This window comes from Schistocerca nitens, chromosome 4 (genome assembly GCF_023898315.1).
Source record: "Schistocerca nitens isolate TAMUIC-IGC-003100 chromosome 4, iqSchNite1.1, whole genome shotgun sequence".
Lineage (NCBI taxonomy): Eukaryota > Metazoa > Arthropoda > Insecta > Orthoptera > Acrididae > Schistocerca > Schistocerca nitens.
The window spans coordinates 318789112-318807134 of NC_064617.1; the positions used below are offsets into that span (position 1 = coordinate 318789112).

Here is an 18023-nt window from a genome sequence, read left to right on the forward strand (position 1 = left end):
CTGCTTGGTTTCACATGTGACTGAGAAATGGATGGGGCTAAAAGGGGTTAGGTAGATGGAAAGGAAACTTGTGGCAGACAGAGTGGGGTGTGGGTGGAGGGGGTAAGGGTGAAAGCAGCAGGCAAGTGATGTGAACCACAGTGGGTACCCGCAACTGTGCCTGAATTTGCCGAGCTCTACAGTATCACATTCATTCTTGTCTATTGACAGGACTTACTTGAGAACATCTCTCACTGAATAATCAACACTAAGTGGACACCACCTCATACCAGATTTAATGCGGACATGTCAAAAATAAATAACTCTGTATTATCTTTTATACAGAATTCTGCAAATTTTTAATGGTTTAATGAAAATTTCTGGAAATATAGAATCTTATTTCATATCTACATTGTAGCAGAAACAGCGGTCAGAAAGCCTTTTGCCACCAGCTTCTATATGGAATTTTACTTGAAATGTTACTGACAAGAGAAACACCAAGTACCAGTTGTGATTGACAGATAATGGTAGCAAAATAATCACAGCTTTATTCATAAGTCTTAAATCAGTTCAAGTGGAAATAAATACACAACATCAAACATTAAATTATTTTCTCTTTTGTAATTTTTATGTATCTTCACTGACTGTACATGCACTTCTCCAGCCTCAGATAGCTATTTGTGTGTGTGTGTGTGTGTGTGTGTGTGTGTGTGTGTGTGTGTGTGTGAGAGAGAGAGAGAGAGAGAGAGAGAGAGAGAGAGAGAGAACAGTCAGGCACGAGTGAGGAGCATTTTCTTCAGCCATAGCACATATCTTCAATCAAGGCTCAGTACATCTTCAGTTAATGCAGGTCTATTAATATTTTATAATAAGCTACTAAATTCTAAAACACCATTGTGGTTTTCTGTCTTTTGTGCTATCAATTTATTCGAAATGGACATTCACAGGACTAGGATGCATGTAGACCATTCTTCCTCTTCATTTACAGGAAAGTTCTCTGTTTAGGTGCCAGATTTGGTGGTGATATCAAAAGAAGTCAAAGACTGATTTTCCGACCACAACCAACAAACTTTGCGAATCCAGAAAATTCTACACTCATATTAACAATGGCTCTTTTATCACCAGTGCACATTCCTTTGATGTTATTTAAACAGTGGCACAAATGTCAGAATGTTATTAAACAAGGCATCAGAACCATAGACAGCAGCAGATGCATAACAGTCAGGGTATAAATACAGTGTCACATAAAGGTTACATAACTTAAGATAGGCCTCCATGGTTAAGCTGAGCAACTAGCATTATGTTGAAATACTGTTGGAGGACTCATCTTCCACCATTTGAATGTGACATGTTTCCTCAGGAACTGCTTCTTTTGCTTGCACGCCAAACTGCTGTAACAGACAAGCATATGCCACAAATGAACCAAAGCATAATATGAAATTCTAACCAAAAGTCTATAGAACAATGGTTTTACATAAACAAATCTTAACAATGCATATACGTATGCAATCACAGTGAAATCTTTTCTCTCATTTGCACTTTAACTCCTATGCCTGGTTGAGCGAGTACTACAAATGATGACACTTGATATGCTTAGATTAATTATGGCACCTTCATTGCACAAGTGTTTGACCATAATGTAGGTATCATTGATCTGTTGTTTCTAGTATATGTACAGTGAGATGAATTACGCATGTATTAATTTTTGTACACTTCAATGTATTGAAATTTGTTGCATAGGCTGTACAAAAGTGCGGCAATTAATATTCACATACTGTAGCATCTTTCAGGAAAAACTGTCTTTGCAACAACAACAACAACAACAATAATAATGAAACGACACATTTCTCTGGAAGAGTTTTTGTTAAGTCAAAAATCCTAAAGTGAAACACACACTTTCCTCACCATCTTATTATTATGTACCTCCCAATCTCGTCACACCTTTTAGCACATCTCACCTCACCTAATTTACTCCCTATATAGTTAACAACCTTGCCACTTTTAACACAGCAATTATTAAGTAGTTAATTGGTTTCACTTTCCATGGATCATTTTGCATGAGAAGTCGTAATGATGTGGAATGCATCTTTTACATTCACATCACAAATTAATTTGAAAATATGGTTACATGCTGAACTTTTATAAGGTCTTTTTCATTATTTTTTTTATTAACTTACAAATATGACCAGACAATGATACTTTTAAGAGCACTGTTTACTATTTCTTCCATTTCTGTGTATATGCCTGGATTGATTACAATATTAGTGTCATCTGCAAAAAGAACTAATTCTGCTTGTTGTATAGAGGGTGTTCAAAAAGAAATGAGTCTGAGGCAAAATTACAGAAACCAGTACCTGCATGTTAGAAGTACTGACCCTGGCTGTTGAGACACTTGTTTCACTTTGACACAAGGCTATGAATGGCTATCTCATAAAATTCCCGAGGCTGCGATGTGAACCAGTTCCACACGTACAGCTGGACATCGTCATTCGAGGTTAATCGTTTGCCCCTCAGAGCGTTTTTAAGGAGACCAAAAATGGTGTAATCACAAGGAGAAAGGTCTGGACTGTATGGAGGGTGGTTGAGCAACTGTGTTGGCCGTATGAGGCTTTGCATTGACGTGGAGCAGAATGACCCCACGGATGAGACTGCCTGGTCATTTTGATTTTGTCATTAGGTGAAGGGTGGTCAAAGTTTGCGAGTAATGCTGGGCATTCACTGTTGTGAATCTCTCCCTGCGATAACACCATTTTTGGTCTCCTTAAAAAGGATCTGGGGAGGCAAACAATTCACCTCAGACAACGACATCCAACTGTACGTACAGAACTGGTTCACATCGCAGCCCTGGGAATTTTATGAGACAGCCATTCACTGCCTTGTGTCACAGAGGGACAAGTGTCTCAATAGCCAGGGTCAATACTTCTAACATACAGGAACCGGTTTCTGTAAATATGCCTCCAGCTCGTTTCCTTTTGACTGCCCCTTATATATTAGGTAGAAGATTGTTTACATACATATGGAACAACAGTGGACCTAAGATTGAGCCTTGGGGAACACCATACATGATTTCTCCCCAGTCACAATAATTTCCCCAGACTACATTGATTGAATAACTAAGTACAAATTTCTGTGATCTTTTGATTATATATGACACTATCCATTGACTGGTTATATCACAATCCCATATAACTTCAATTTATGCAGCATTTTTAAAAATTCCAAGTTTTTATATTGCAATTGTTAATATAGATGTGGCTGTGCTGATCAAAAACTGTATCAAATTGCTGTGGCACTCAATGTTCAGCATTTAGAAAGGATGACTGCGCAGTCACCTGATCTTCCTATGCTCAAGGTAATCCACTCAAAAGGTCAGGGAGTTGTGGACAATTACCAAAATGATATGGTTACACCTTCTTTGGATGCCCTCCGAGTATCTGTTGAACAGTATCACATTACACTGCTGTGTTTCACTGAAAAAACTACATGGTAATGAATTAACCAGGTATTCTTTTCTTGTACTTCACAACTTAGATTGAAAAGAATGTGGGCCAACATGAACCTTGCAGTTTACTAATACAACAGAGAAAAGAAAATCTCAATTTCCATTCTTACTAACATGTATGAAAACTGTCACCTCTTTCACACAATCCAATATTTTAAAATTATTGTTAGAAAATAAATATTTTTTGGTGTGTTACAGTAACTATTAATGAATGGCATATGATGGAAACTTTTTTCTTGTCAGTACTCCCTGTGTAAATTAATATTTCGTCAGTGAGTAGAGTCCAACTTTGAAATGTGATTCTGGAAGGATTGCAAAATATTCATCAACAGATACCACAACCTCTTCATATTTGGAAGCATGTAGAATTCAGAAAAGTCAAATCTGGGAGTAAAGTCATTGTTCTGACTGTTCATTGTTCAAATCTCTCATTTTCCCACAGAAAAGCATCATTGTATGGAAAGAACTATTATCATGAAAGATAACTCATTTGCTTTGGCAACTGAGCCCACATATGGCACTAGTGTTTCCAGGGGGTTTAGAAAATGTGTACAGTGTTCATCAGTTACCATTTTATTTTTTATAGTGTAATGATGAAGAATAATCTGTTTCACACCACAAAAAACACTATCCATAATCTCTTTGGGAGGTAAAACTGAATTTAAGTATTTTCATGTCGAGCCAGTGTCTTCCACCCTTTACTTTGACAGTGGAACTATGTCTCATCTACTGTAACAAATTAACACACAAAACCAGTTTGATTCTTTCTAGAATGGTCCAAATTTTATTGAGAACTTCCTCTTCGCATTTTCGTTTGCCCAGCATTCACAAAATATGGCAACTATTTTGCACAAATCTTTTTCATTGTTAATTCTTCGCATAAAATGTATAATACTCTTTCTGCTAATATGGATACAACATTACACATTTCATGCACCTTTTGTCAATAGTCACGCAACAGAATTTTGTAGTTTCTTGTTATTTGCTTATTTCTTACAGTTTTGAGATGTACTCCACAAAGATCAAATTTAAGAGAAGGATATGAATTCAGCCATCCATTTCTTAAGTGTTAGACATGAAGGACCTGGCTTTTTATAAAATCTTCACCAACTTTTGGTGAATTTTTGTTAGTGATAAATAGTCCAAACGAAACAGTTTATTTGACTGTGTGGTATTCCAGTTTCTCCATTTGGATGAAACACACACACAGCATTACCTCTTGAAAAATGAGTATAAACAAAACCATTCCACAGATCAAGTTGATGTTGGATTTTTGTCAGTTGCAGCATGCATATCATCATAAAGTTTCATTGATATCACTATCTGGCAGGACAAAACCTTACTCCTTGCTTTCTTATTTCCAGCCTTTTACTGTGACAAAAGGTAAATGCATGCATAGTGAATTAACATCATTGATTTTTTTTGTCAACTTACTTCTAGGTCTGCCAAATTCACAGCATCAGTGACAAAAACTAATCGACTTGTTGTGCCCTGGACTGCATCTACAGCATTTGGATCTTCTGATGTTTGTAAGGCCACCAATGTGCTACCATCTTTTTTCACTCCTGGAAACTGCAATAGTAAGAAACCTGTGTGTTAAAAGCTAAAGCATAAAAACTACAGTTTGCTCATTACAGAGTGAACCTGTTGAATGAAAACAATAAATACCATGATTAAATGTTAGGATTATAATGACTTCACTCACATTATAAAAAATGAGGGAGAATAAATAGTGATTTTGAAAAGTGTGTTAAGAAAAATTTCTAAGGATGTTTTTATTGCCTTTTTAATGGTGTCAAAGTGAAGCAATATGAAAATGAAATAAATAGACTATTTTTTGATAACTCTGGTAAGAGGCCATTTGTTACACATTCTTTCAGGGATGTGCTGATGTTATTCATCACTTTCGGAAGGATTTCTATTGGTACTTGAACCAGTTTCCAATGGATCCATTCTTTTAGTACCTCAGTTGCTTCTTCATGCAGTTATTGTTCTGATAAATTTTATTTTCAGGCTGTTGTTGTGATCTTCAGGCCAGAGACTGGTTTGATGCAGCTCTCCGTGCTACCCTATTCTGTGTAAACTTCTTCATCTCCAAGTACCTACTGCAATCTACATCCTTCTGATCTGCTTAGTGTATTCATCTCTTGGTCTCCCTCTACTATTATCACCCTCCATGCTGCCCTCCAATACTAAACTGGTGATCCTTTAATGCCTACCTACTGATACCTTCTTCTATTCAAGTTGTGCCACAAATTCCTCTTCTCCCCAGTTCTATTCAGTGCCTCCTCATTAGTCATGTGATCTATCCGTCTAATCTTCAGCATTCTCCTGTAGCAACACATTTTGAAAGCCTCTATTCGCTTCTTGTCTAAACTATTTATGATCCATGTTTCACTTCCATACATGGCTACACTCCATACAAATACTCTTAGAAAAGGCTTCCTGACACTTAAGTCTTCCTCGATGTTAACAAATTTTTCTCCTTCAGAAACGCTTTCCTTGCCACTGCCAGCCTATATTTTATATCCTCTCTACTTTGACCATCATCATTTGTGAGGTGTGGCAAACAGTGGTCATGTGATGTCTCCATTGTGAGAAATCAAGTGATTTGGAACTGAATCATAAATAAACTTTATGCTTACACCCACTGCATGGGAAGTTGCTCTGGCTTATTGAAAAAATATCTTCTTGTTTACTTCATTTTGTGCAAGTTCATAATTTTGTGAAGTCACTGTCACACCATCATCAGGAATATCTTTTGAGAATGTTGGCACCACACAAATCTCTCTTTCACTGCATGAAGAAATGGCCGAGTTGTCCAAGATTCCTTCACATAAGCATTTTTGTCCTAATTTGCAACGGTCTGAGTGTTGAAAGTACAGTGAATGTAATCCAGGAAATATCACAGAAATCTACACTCATAATTAAAATTATACTCACAGTTTTAAGTTTTTTCCCTTTTGTGACAGATTCATTGTTTGCAAACTCGAGGACTCTGTCACCAAAAAATATTTCGGTGCCATCATCAACTTCTACAATACCATGAGCTGTTCTCTTGTGCATTGTAAGAGTAGAGGCTTGTCTGTAATGTCTTCCACAAACTCCACATAAATATGGTTTCAGCTGAGTGTGGACCATGTGGTGTTTATACAGACTAGAATATTCAGTGAAACGTTTTCCACAATCCTGTCGTGAAAGATAAAGAATTATTATATATATAAAAAAATGTCTCTGGAATTAATTTGGATACTTGCAAAAATAAAATATATTTCAATGATAATGAAAATACAGAAAATAAATTAAAAAATTTAAAACGGTGAATCAGAAACAAGACAATAGCTGCTTATGTCACGGATAAAGTAGTAAGCATCAAAATACTGACATCTATGAGTTAATTTAAACAATACTGTAATCAAAATGAATATTTGCTGTGCAACAGAGTGTGTGCTGATTTGAAACTACCTGGCACACAGTTTAAGTCTCCCAGGAAGTTTCAGTTCTGTAGTCATTTATGAATACAGAAACTTTCGGCATGTATAATGTTAAGAATCAATTTCTACAATATTATGAAAAAAATAGACTCACCATAAAGATGGCACACTGAGATGCAACTCATCATGTCACCTTCATGACGAGTAACAATCTGTCCTTTTCATAATATTGTTGTTATTTTAATATGAATTTTAATTGTTTGAACTATCAGTTTCTAATATTTTTATATAAATTATAATTATATAAATATATAATTATCTAACAAATTATCACCATATAATGCAGAGATTATTTTTAAAGACTCTCCGTTCTCTTCTCTGATCAAACAATGCTTAAGCTGAACTGAAACCAGACCCAAGAACTGATATCGCTGACCCAATTGCAGAAAACATTTCTTAAAAATTAAGATAAATAGCATCATCTACTTCTGGAATACAAACTTAGTTGTTTCAAAACATTGCTTACCTTTGGCTGATAACAATGTTCTCTTAAAGGAAATAGAAAATTGATCATGAAAGAGTAAATTTTGACAAGCTAGAAAACTCCTAGGGCTATGACTAGCAATGCATGGTATATTTCTGGGTAGGTATTTGTAGCAAATATTAATGTACAGAGGTTCAGAAATGATGCTAAAATAAACAGTTTATGTTATCCTCAATGCAGGGATAACTAGATTTAGAAACCTCTGGGATAATGCAAAGCCATAATTATGCAGATCCTAGATTAAACCAACAAATTAAATTTGCCTATTGCGAAAGGCAGGTATTGTATGTATGCCAGTCTGATTATGGTTTTCCAGTTCCAATACCCATGAACAAATGTTAATTTTCTGTTTATATGCCACAAGTACAAAAGATTATTGGCAATAACCCACCCCCTCTTGCACAGTGAAGCTGTAATAAGTTACATCAAAGTTGAAGTATGAATAATGTTCTTGTAGGGATACAGAAATATTATGTGGTGGGAATTAAAGTCAATCATTTTATTGGTCTTTTTTCCTGTCACAAATTACCAATGTAATTTCTTCGAGAAATAAAAAAGAACAAAGATAAGAAGAACATATTAAAAAAAGATAATATCAGGATACAGGTCAAGTACTATTTAATGTGTCTTCCCACATGCTATAAGCATCTTCGTGCAACCCAGAGGTCTAGGTGGCAGCTGCAGAATCTAAACACTACTGTCACACATAAATTCTTCTGACTCTATTTGGAGATAAGACAGTCATTTGGAATAGCGTCATCTGCACAACTTGCATTCAAAGACAAATTAACTGCATCAAATGTACCAGGGGATGGGGGCTCATACAGGAAGTACATTTCGCTTTATAAATTCAAGAATACATTTTACTAGTAGAAAAATATCTTTTACAAAACTGAAGCTTATTTATAATGACCTTGATTACCTAAGCAATAAAATATCTGCATATGTGCTTTAGAAGCATATTACAGAAGACAACGAGGGAGGGAGGGAGGGGGGGAGGGAATGGGGCGGTGAAGGCAGGGAGGGGACAGAGGGAGGGGGGAGGTAGAGAGAGAGAGAGAGAGAGAGAGAGAGAGAGAGAGAGAGAGAGAGAAATGAAGATGTCAGAAATGAAACTGGAGCACAAAGCTGAATGAGGAAATTGGGAAGAACAGGTTAAAATGATTTGGACATGTAAAGAGAACTGAAGATAGAAGAATACCAAAACGAATGATGGAGGCCAACTTTGAGGGCAAGAGGGAGACCTGGAGCAAGATGGACTGACTGTTTACGAAGGAATCTGGACTGAGTCAAAACAGTTACAGAAGAAGAATGAAAGAAAGACACAGAAAAGTGGGAAAGCACCGTAAATATCCCAACCCGGAAATGAAGACTATGACAGGCTTTAGAGTTCCTCTATCACAGGCAGCTGCTACCAGTTATTAGACCAACAGTTTACTGAATTCTTCATCTAAGCATCACTCCCAAAATACCCTCCGCCCAGGAAATCTTAGAGCTTTCTGAAAAGAAACCTGCTAAGAGAGAGGTTAGAATTGTGGGATAGGTGATACTAATTTACCATTCAAATTGATCCAGCTAGTCTCTGGGTGTAACAGCCTAGTGAGAGCAGGCATGATTGTGAGGAAACACAATACATGAGAAAGCATTCTGCATCTACAATTTTGGATCATTGACCATAGTGTTCTAGTAGTCTCACAATATTGATCTGTATTGATCATCCATGTCAAATCACCTTTGACGATTTAAGTGTTCATTTTTCCCATGTGCTGTTAGAGAATGGAACAGTACAGAAGTAGCTAAAAGCTGGTTCAATGAACCATCTGCCAGGTACTTAATTGTGCATTGCAGAGTAACCATGATTAATAAAGGCATTACCATGTCAAAAATATCAGTGCTACAGGCATTATCTACTTTTTGTGTGGGTCAGACAGATGCCATTTCATAGTATAAACATGTGTTGTATGTCGAAGTGCTAATGTTTTTCTGAGGAAAAGTGATGAATAGATTGGTAAATCTCCCAAAAAGTAAAGTATGATGCCAAAACAAAGTGTTTTTAAGAAACATGGGTTTCATGGTAATAGATTTTCGAATAAAGGAAAAGTTGTGTTCAACATGTAGCTTGTGAAGTTGCAGGCAATGAAATACAGGCAAACTCATCAGTATCTAGAGAAACACCCATTAGTGCTTCAAAGATTAAAATAAAATGTTGTGATACACATTTTTTCAAAACAAAAATGATCTAAATGATAGGTTAGGTTATAGCCTGACAGATTTACAGATCCTAACAAAGGTATTAGGTGAATAGGTGTGTTGTAAAATATGTGAATGGTCAGTTATTTTACTTGAAGACGGTGACGTATCAAGTGGACTAGCCAGGAAACTTATCATTAATTGTGCCAGTTGTAAATATACTAATTCATTTTGGAATTCTGATAAGTGTAAAGATAATTATTTTGTAGTAAATGTTAGATGGTTATATGGATTGAGAGCTATTGGCAAAGGACACACTGTAGCAGAAACAATGTGTGCTGTGATGAATATGCCACGCCCACCTTGTAAAATTGACAAGTATGCAGGATTTATTGGAGTTGCTGTGGAATCTGTTGCATGTGAGTCAATGAAGGGTGCTGCAAACGAAGCTGTTGAAATAAATGATGGTATGACTGACACACCACTAGCTTTTGATGGCATTTGGCAGAAGCACGGCTACAGTTCTAAGAATTTTGTTGCTGTGGTGACCAGTGTGGATACTGGAAAGGTAATAGATTTCCAGATTTTAATCAAACATTGTTATAAGTGTAAACCAGGGAATGAAGAAGGGCATATCTCTGACAGAAATTATGAAGGAACAAGTGGTGGTATGGAGGCCTCTGCATTTATTGAAATTTTTAGTCGATCTGTGAACTAAAGGGGAGTGTGTTACACTAAGTTTTTAGGTGATGGAGACTCAAAAGCATATAACAGTGTGGTAGCTGCTCAGCCTTATGGTGAGAAGATTATCACAAAACTGGAATGTGCTGGTCACATCCAGAAGAGAATGGGCACCAGGTTGAGGAAGTTGAAACAAAGTTTGAGAGACAAGAAACTTTCTGATGGTAAAACCATAAGAGGCAGGCTGGCAGACAAAATGATTGATGAACTACAGCAGTATTATGGGATGGCCATTAGAAATAATACTAAGGATTTGTTGAAACTGAAGCAGGCAGTATGGGCTACCTTCTTCCACAGACTGTCAACTAATAAAAAACCAGTACACCACCTTTGCCCTCCTGGACCTGATTCATGGTGCAATGCCCAGCACTCAAACACTTCATACAGCCATAAACATTCCATCCCAGCAGCAGTCATGGATATCATAAAACCCATTTACAGAGACCTGCTGCAGTAGCCACCAGAAAGATCGCGGGAGGCGCACATTGGCACGGTGCGTCACGGACGGTAGTTGCCGCAAGTAGAGTCCCATCCACCAGAGGGCACGCGAGAATTCGGACGCGACCTCTGCCGGCATAACAACAACAACTCCGGCAGCACGGGCCGTGCCCAGTCAATCAACATTGGGCATGCCTAGGACACAGTCCCGGTCTACGCTAAGTGAAGTGCGACGTAAACGTGAACCGTGTTACTACACAATTGGCGACGAGTAGGGTCGTTCTTTCGCGTGTTGCGTCGTCGTTCCGGTTTTGCAGCTTCTCCACGGCATGGAGGATTTGGTGCAAGTTTTGGTTGCGCAGCAGATGGAGCTCATGGCCACCATGAAACAAGTGCTTCTGGCATTGCTCTCCACGCCGTCTGCTCCGGCGCAGTTCCCTCCTCCCTTTCCCCCGTATGACGAGACGGCAGAGGATTGGGACGCATATGAACATCGCCTTCGGCAGCATTTCCAGGCATTTCATGTTGCCGATGCGGAGGTATGTCGTGCTCTCTTCTTGTCTTGGATATCTCCCTCGCTGTATCAAGTTTTGCGGCAGCTAGCGCCATTGCAGGAACCCTCGTCCTTGTCTTTTGATGCATTGTGTTCATTGCTGTCTACATATTATCGCCGCCGCACGCATGTTGTGGCGGCTAGGGTCGAGTTCTATCAATGCAAGAAACAGCCTCATCAGTCTTACCGGGCGTGGGCCGCTACCCTGCACGGTCTTAGTCCCAAGTGTCATTTTGTCACGGAGCAGTCGCGAGAGTCGTATGCCCACGTTATGGTACGCGACGTCATTGTTCGTTTGGCCCCTGATAGGGAGGTCCGGCAACGGGCCCTGCAGTTAGAAGGCCCTTCCCTCGAGGAAGTCCTGTCCATTGCTCAATCGTATGAAGTCTCTCACGCAGCATGTCAACAGCTGCAAGCGTGGTTCGACGTCGCGGAGGTTCAGGGCGGCGCGGCCGCGTCCACTGTGTCCGGGGTGGACGACGTGTGAGCGGTACAATCCGGCCGTTAATGCCGCTCCCGCACGGCGCGTAAACAGAATTCCGGCCGCCGGCCCCTGTTGCCGTCCTGTGCGTCGTGCTATATACATCATGATCGGTCAGAGTGCCCCCAGCGTTGGGCCGTTTGCGCAAATGTAATAAAAAAGGTCACATTGCTAAAGTTTTGCCGCTCAGCCTCAAAAGATCGAAGGAGGCAGGTACAGAGGACACGGACGTTGACATTCAGGAAGTTTCATCGGGTCAGGCTCCCGACGCATCGGCACGCAAACTCTTTATCGAGGTGTCAGTTCGGTCGCGCCGGTTACAACTGCAAGTAGATACGGGCGCGGCAGTTTCGTTGTTGAATGCACAAACTTATTCCGACCTTGGATCGCCCCCATTGGCGCCAGTTTACCGGCGTCTACGCGGTTATGGTAAACAGTTCATTCCCCTACTGGGTCAATTCACTACTGACGTGACTTACAAATCAGTCACCTGGCCTATTACTTTTATTGTTGTCAGTGATGCGAGCTCCGCTAACCTTTTTGGCCTGGATGCCTTTCAAGCTTTCGGTTTTTCTATCGCTGACACCATACAGTTGGTCTCCGAAGACATTTCCTATCAATCATTGGAATCTTTGATCTCAGACTTTCCAGATATTTTTGAGGAGGCCTGGGTCATGTTTCAGATTTTGAAGCTCACTTAACGTTGAAGGCGTCGGCTCGCCCGCGTTTTCTACGCGCGAGGCAGATCCCCTTGGCTCTCCGCGCTCAGGTAAAGGAAGAGCTAGACCAGCTGACAGCCCTAGGGGTTGTTCTTCCCATTTCTTCCAGTGAGTGGGCTTCGCCCCTCGTTATTGTAAGGAAGCCCTCGGGAAAATTACGTCTTTGTGGCGATTTCAAGGCCACCATTAATTCCCAATTGGTGGTGGACACCTATCCTTTGCCTCGTGCTGATGAATTGTTCTCCGCTGTGGCGGGAGGCCAATATTTTTCGAAAATCGATCTGTCGGAGGCTTATCATCAGATACCACTTGATGAGGACTCCAAACGGCTGGCGGTCGTCAACACCCCGTTTGGCCTTTACCAATACCAGCAGTTGGCCTTTGGAATATCCAGTGCCCCGGCGATATTCCAACGTTATCTTGAGCATGTCACGTCAACAATCCCTCATTGTATTAATTACCTGGATGACATAATTGTCACAGGCCGCAGCACGAAGGAACACTTGCACAACCTTCGCACCCTCTTTCTCAAATTCAGGTCTGTGGGCTTGCGTTGCAACCTGCATAAGTCAACCTTCTTCCAACCGTCCATTGAGTATGTGGGCTACACCATCTCTCGGCACGGCATCCAGCCACTAGGAAGTTTGGTCCAAGGTATCGTCAACCTTCCTCGGCCCGCTTCGCTGAAAGAGTTACAAGCTTTTTTAGGCAAGATAGCCTATTACCACCGGTTCATTCCCAGTGCTTCCACTATAGCCCACCCCCTGTACTGCCTTCTGCATAAGGATGTTCCTTTTGATTGGTCGCCTGCATGCGAGCGAGGGTTCACCTCGTTGAAGGGCCTCCTCACGTCAGCCCCTTGTTTGACTACTTTTGATCCCTATAAGCCGTTGGTCCTGGCTACAGATGCTTCGCAGTATGGGGTGGGGGCGGTCCTGGCCCATCGCAACGCAGATGGTTCCGAGCAACCACTGGCGTTTGCGACTAAAATGCTTAGTCCCGCGCAGGCCCATTACTCCCAGGTGGAAAAAGAGGCTTTGGCCATTGTCTACGCTGTTACCAAGTTTCACCCTTTCTTGTATGGCACGAAGTTTCAATTAATCACTGACCATAAGCCGTTAATATCGTTATTTGGTCCCACCTCTCAGATTCCAGATAGGGCGGCCCACAGACTACAGCGCTGGGCCTTGTTCCTCTCTAAGTACCATTATGACATTCATTTTCCCCCTACAGGACAGCATGCCAACGCCGACGCTCTTTTCTGTCTTCCGGTGGGCTCGGATCCTACGTTCGATCGAGAGGAGATTATGTGTTTTCATTTGGATGTGGCGTCCCGCCAAGCGGTTGATGGCTTCCCGATCACTAGTTTTCGAGTCGCCAGGGAAACGGCAGCTGACCCGGTTCTCCGGCAAGTAGTTCGCCTCATTCAGCAGGGGTGGTCCTCCCGCCCTCTGGGCCGGGCCTCGGACCCTCTTCGTAATTATTTTCTTCTACGAGACCGCCTCTCGGTCTTGGAAGGAGTTCTCCTTCTGGCTACCGATGATACAGCTCCTCGCATGGTTGTTCCTGCAAGTTTACGAAGGGATGTCCTCACGTTATTACATGCGGGGCACTGGGGTGTTTCCCGTACTAAAACCTTGGCTCGCAGACATGTGTACTGGCCCGGTATTGACAGAGAAATTGAGCACTTGGTGGCCGCCTGTTCCCAGTGTGCGAGCCAACAAGCATCTCCCAGGGCAGCGTTCTCCTCATGGCCGCCGGCAACCCAAGCATGGGAACGTGTTCACATCGATTTTGCGGGCCCGTTTCTCAATGGCTTTTGGCTCATTGTCACTGATGCTTATTTCCGCTTCCCATATGTGGTTCGCTGCTCCTCAACCACTTCAGAAGTTGCAATCCAGGCACTAGCAGAAATCTTTTCTGTGGAAGGTCTGCCAATCACCCTGGTCTCGGACAATGGAGCGCAGTTTATTTCGCAGACCTTCCAGGATTTTTGTAGGCGCTTCGGTATTCGGCACGTTTGCTCTCCCTCCTTCCATCCACAATCGAATGGGGAAGCCGAGCGCATGGTGCGCACATTTAAGACCCAGATGAAAAAGTATGTGCACGAATTTCCTGCGGAGGAAGCATTGACGTTTTTCTTGACGGCATACTGGACCAAACCAATGGGAGAACGCAGCCCCGCAGAGCTCCTCCATGGGCGTCAACCTAGGACTCTGCTGCACCTCCTCCGGCCTGGTCCTCGCCAGTCTTCACAAAACGGAGTACCTGGCTTTCCACTGGGTATGTCGGTCTGGGCCCGTGGGTTTGGTCGCAATCCACGTTGGATACCGGCGGTGATCCTGCGCCGAAATGGCCGCCGGCTCTATACCTTGCAGGCGGGGGACCGGGTGGTACGTCGTCACCAAAATCAGCTACGTCCCCGTTCGGGCACCCACCCTCTGACCTCTCGGACACCGGCTTCCCCATTGCCGGCACCTGTGTTGGTTTCACAGGGGACGTTACCTCCTCTCCCCGCGGTGACTCTGCCGCACTGCGATGGTTCTCAGCCTTGGCAGCCTCCAGTAGCTCCAGCACCGGCATCGCCATCGTTCGAGATGCCCCAGCGAGAGCCGGCCCCCCTACCAGGCCCGGTTTCTCAGGAGGCTGGTTCACCTGTGGTCATCCCTTCCCCTTCGTCCCCGCCACTGGGTCTTGCCCCTCCCGAGGTGGAACAGGATCTGGAGTTCGACAGCTTGTCGCCCGTTCTGTCCCGGGCTCCAGTTGTGGGACGACGGGGGCCTCTTTGTGTGGGTCACTTCCAGCCATATTCGAAGGTTCCGGCTCGAGGGTTGGCAGATCCCCTCAACTCCGGCCATCCAATGGATGTGGGGGTCATCGCTCCTGCCCGACGCTCCACCTTCCGACGCAGTGGATCACAGTGGCTTCACCCCCCGAAGGAGGAGGAGTGCAGTAGCCACCAGAAAGATCGCGGGAGGCGCACATTGGCACGGCGCGTCACGGACGGTAGTTGCCGCAAGTAGAGTCCCGTCCACCAGAGGGCACGCGAGAATTCGGACGCGACCTCTGCCGGCATAACAACAACAACAACAACTCCGGCAGCATGGGCCGTGCCCAGTCAGTCAACATCAGGCATGCCTAGGACACAGTCCTGGTCTACGCTAAGTGAAGTTCGACGTAAACGTGAACAGTGTTACTACACCTGCCAAATCCTGAATCACTGAAGAAGTGTCTGTATGGTCAGCCTCAAAATCCCAATGAGTCATTCAGTAATCTTATACACACTCACTTACCAAAAACTGTTTTTGTTGGAATGAAAAAACTAAGTGGGGGTTCAGTGATGCTGTTATTGCTTTTAATGATGGTAACATTGGTAGGGTCAAAGTGTTCCAGCATATGCGAATTAATCCTGGAGAAAACTGCATCAGAGAACTTGAACTGATGGACAAGGTTCGCACTGATACAGCAGAGTATGCACCACAGTTGGCCACTAAGGAAACCAGAAAGAAGAAAAAACTTGGATAAAGATCAAGAGGATGACATACAGTATGGGGCAAAATGCTTCTGAGTGACTAGAAATAAAAAATTAAGCATATATTAAGTGAGTTACAGTCTTTTGAAACTTGAGAAGCCGTTCCTGAAAATTTACATTTTCTGTTGCATTTTTCCCTAAATCTCAGAAACCACTTCGAGTAGAGTATTTAAATTTTCAGGGAGTAATAACATACATATCCTGAGTCTACTAAACTAAAAAAGAACATAATGTTATATATAATTAAAATTATTTAGGATCACAGACAAAAAAGGTACACATAATTTTAACTGTGTAATTAAAAAACTGTATTTCCGAAAACAGTGACTGAAATACAATTATTGTAGTTCAGCAGACTCAGAATATACTGTTTAATGTCCTGCAAAAGTTTCATGTCAATGGCTATATTGGTTCCTGAAATACAGGGAAGCCAAGTCACTAAATTTAACATTGTCAGTACAGGGAGTTCCAACTATCCTTAAGTGCATGCAATGCTTATTCTCAGTACACCAGTCCTCCGTGGTCCTGATGGTCTGACTGAAGTATGACATGGCACAACTGCAAAGGATACAGTAGACACGTACCTTATGTAAACCAAGATTATCCTTTACACACCATAAAAGGGCCCTGATCTTAGATGGCGATCAAAAAATAAACTTAACTTAATGCTTCAACACAACATGGTCTACCCCATTGGAATTCCTACCTAACTACGGCAAAATATTATAGACTTTGGTGCTAACTCCTTATTTTCATCACTCACCTGATTCAAGGTTGGTGGATAGCATAACACGTGTCTGTTCTGTTTTCCACTACAACTATTCTCGCAAAAAGTGATTTTGGGGTGGGTCTACTCAGCTGACAAACTTTCCAGGTCTGAGGTGTCTTGGTCCTATGAACCAAGATGCAGATTACCACTTCATTCTGAGCCATATGGTAAAAACTATCAGAATGAAGATGCAAATTGATCTGAGTTGGTTTCCTATAAATGGCATTTCCCAACATACCATCAAGATTCCTCTTCGCCATAACATCAAGAAATGGAAGGCTATAATCCTTTTCCACATGCACCGTGAAGTGAACACTTGCATGAATTTAATGAAGTTGTTTTAAAAAGCCATTTAAATTCTCAGCTCCATGAGGCCAAACAACTAAAGTATCATCTACATATCTGAAACAGCATGTAGGTTTCAATGCCACTGACTCTAATGCATATCGCTCGAAATCTTCCATAACCAGATCAGCAATAACAGGTGACAAAGGGCTCCATGTCGCAACTTCATCATCCATTCACATGATCACTCATTGAATAAAATGTGACTGACATTTATGCTCAACACACCAATCCACCATGGTCTTGATGGTAAAGTTAGTGAAGTCCACCCATGTTGAAACAGGTTCTTTAATTCGACCTAACCTCAATTGACCATAACAAATCAGACAGAGGAATGCGAATCAAGAGAGAGATTACATCAAAATCACAGTCATTCAAATGCTATCCACCATCGACCGAACCAATGCAATATTCTTGTCCACCCCTACTCCATCCCTGCTCCCAACCCCTTGCCTCTAGGATCATATGCCCACAACAGACCTAGATGCAAGACTGTCCCATAAATTCTCCTACAACCATTTACTCCAGTCCAGCCAAAAGCATTGCCTATCCCATCAAAGGCAGAGCTACCTTTGAAAGCAGTCATGTGACCTGCAAAATACACTGCAATCGCTGTGCTGTTTTCTATGTGAGCATGGCAACTGACAAGCTGTCTGTCCACACGAATGGCCACTGACAAACTGTGACAAACAGACAGCTAGACCACCTTGTTGCTGAACATGCTGCACACACAACATGCTTCCTTTCAATGAGTGCTTCACAGCTTGTGCCATGTGGATCCTTCCCACCAACACCA

General features: G+C 42.0%; 1 protein-coding gene across 6 annotated transcripts in view; it reads right to left on the minus strand.

Moving 5' to 3' along the window:
• Positions 1 to 507: 507 nt before the first annotated feature.
• Positions 508 to 18023, minus strand: part of LOC126252999 (zinc finger protein 143-like) — a 129631-nt gene continuing 112115 nt past the window's right edge. For 5 of the 6 annotated variants that reach the window (XM_049954033.1, XM_049954035.1, XM_049954032.1 and 2 more), the window contains exons 9-11: positions 6425 to 6670; positions 4916 to 5053; positions 508 to 1370 (exon numbers count right to left, since the gene is read on the minus strand). In XM_049954033.1, coding sequence (XP_049809990.1) covers positions 1278 to 1370; positions 4916 to 5053; positions 6425 to 6670 — 477 coding nt within the window. In that variant the 3' untranslated portion in view covers positions 508 to 1277. The remainder of the gene's footprint in view (positions 1371 to 4915; positions 5054 to 6424; positions 6671 to 18023) is intronic. The other variant, XM_049954036.1, reaches the window with a different exon arrangement.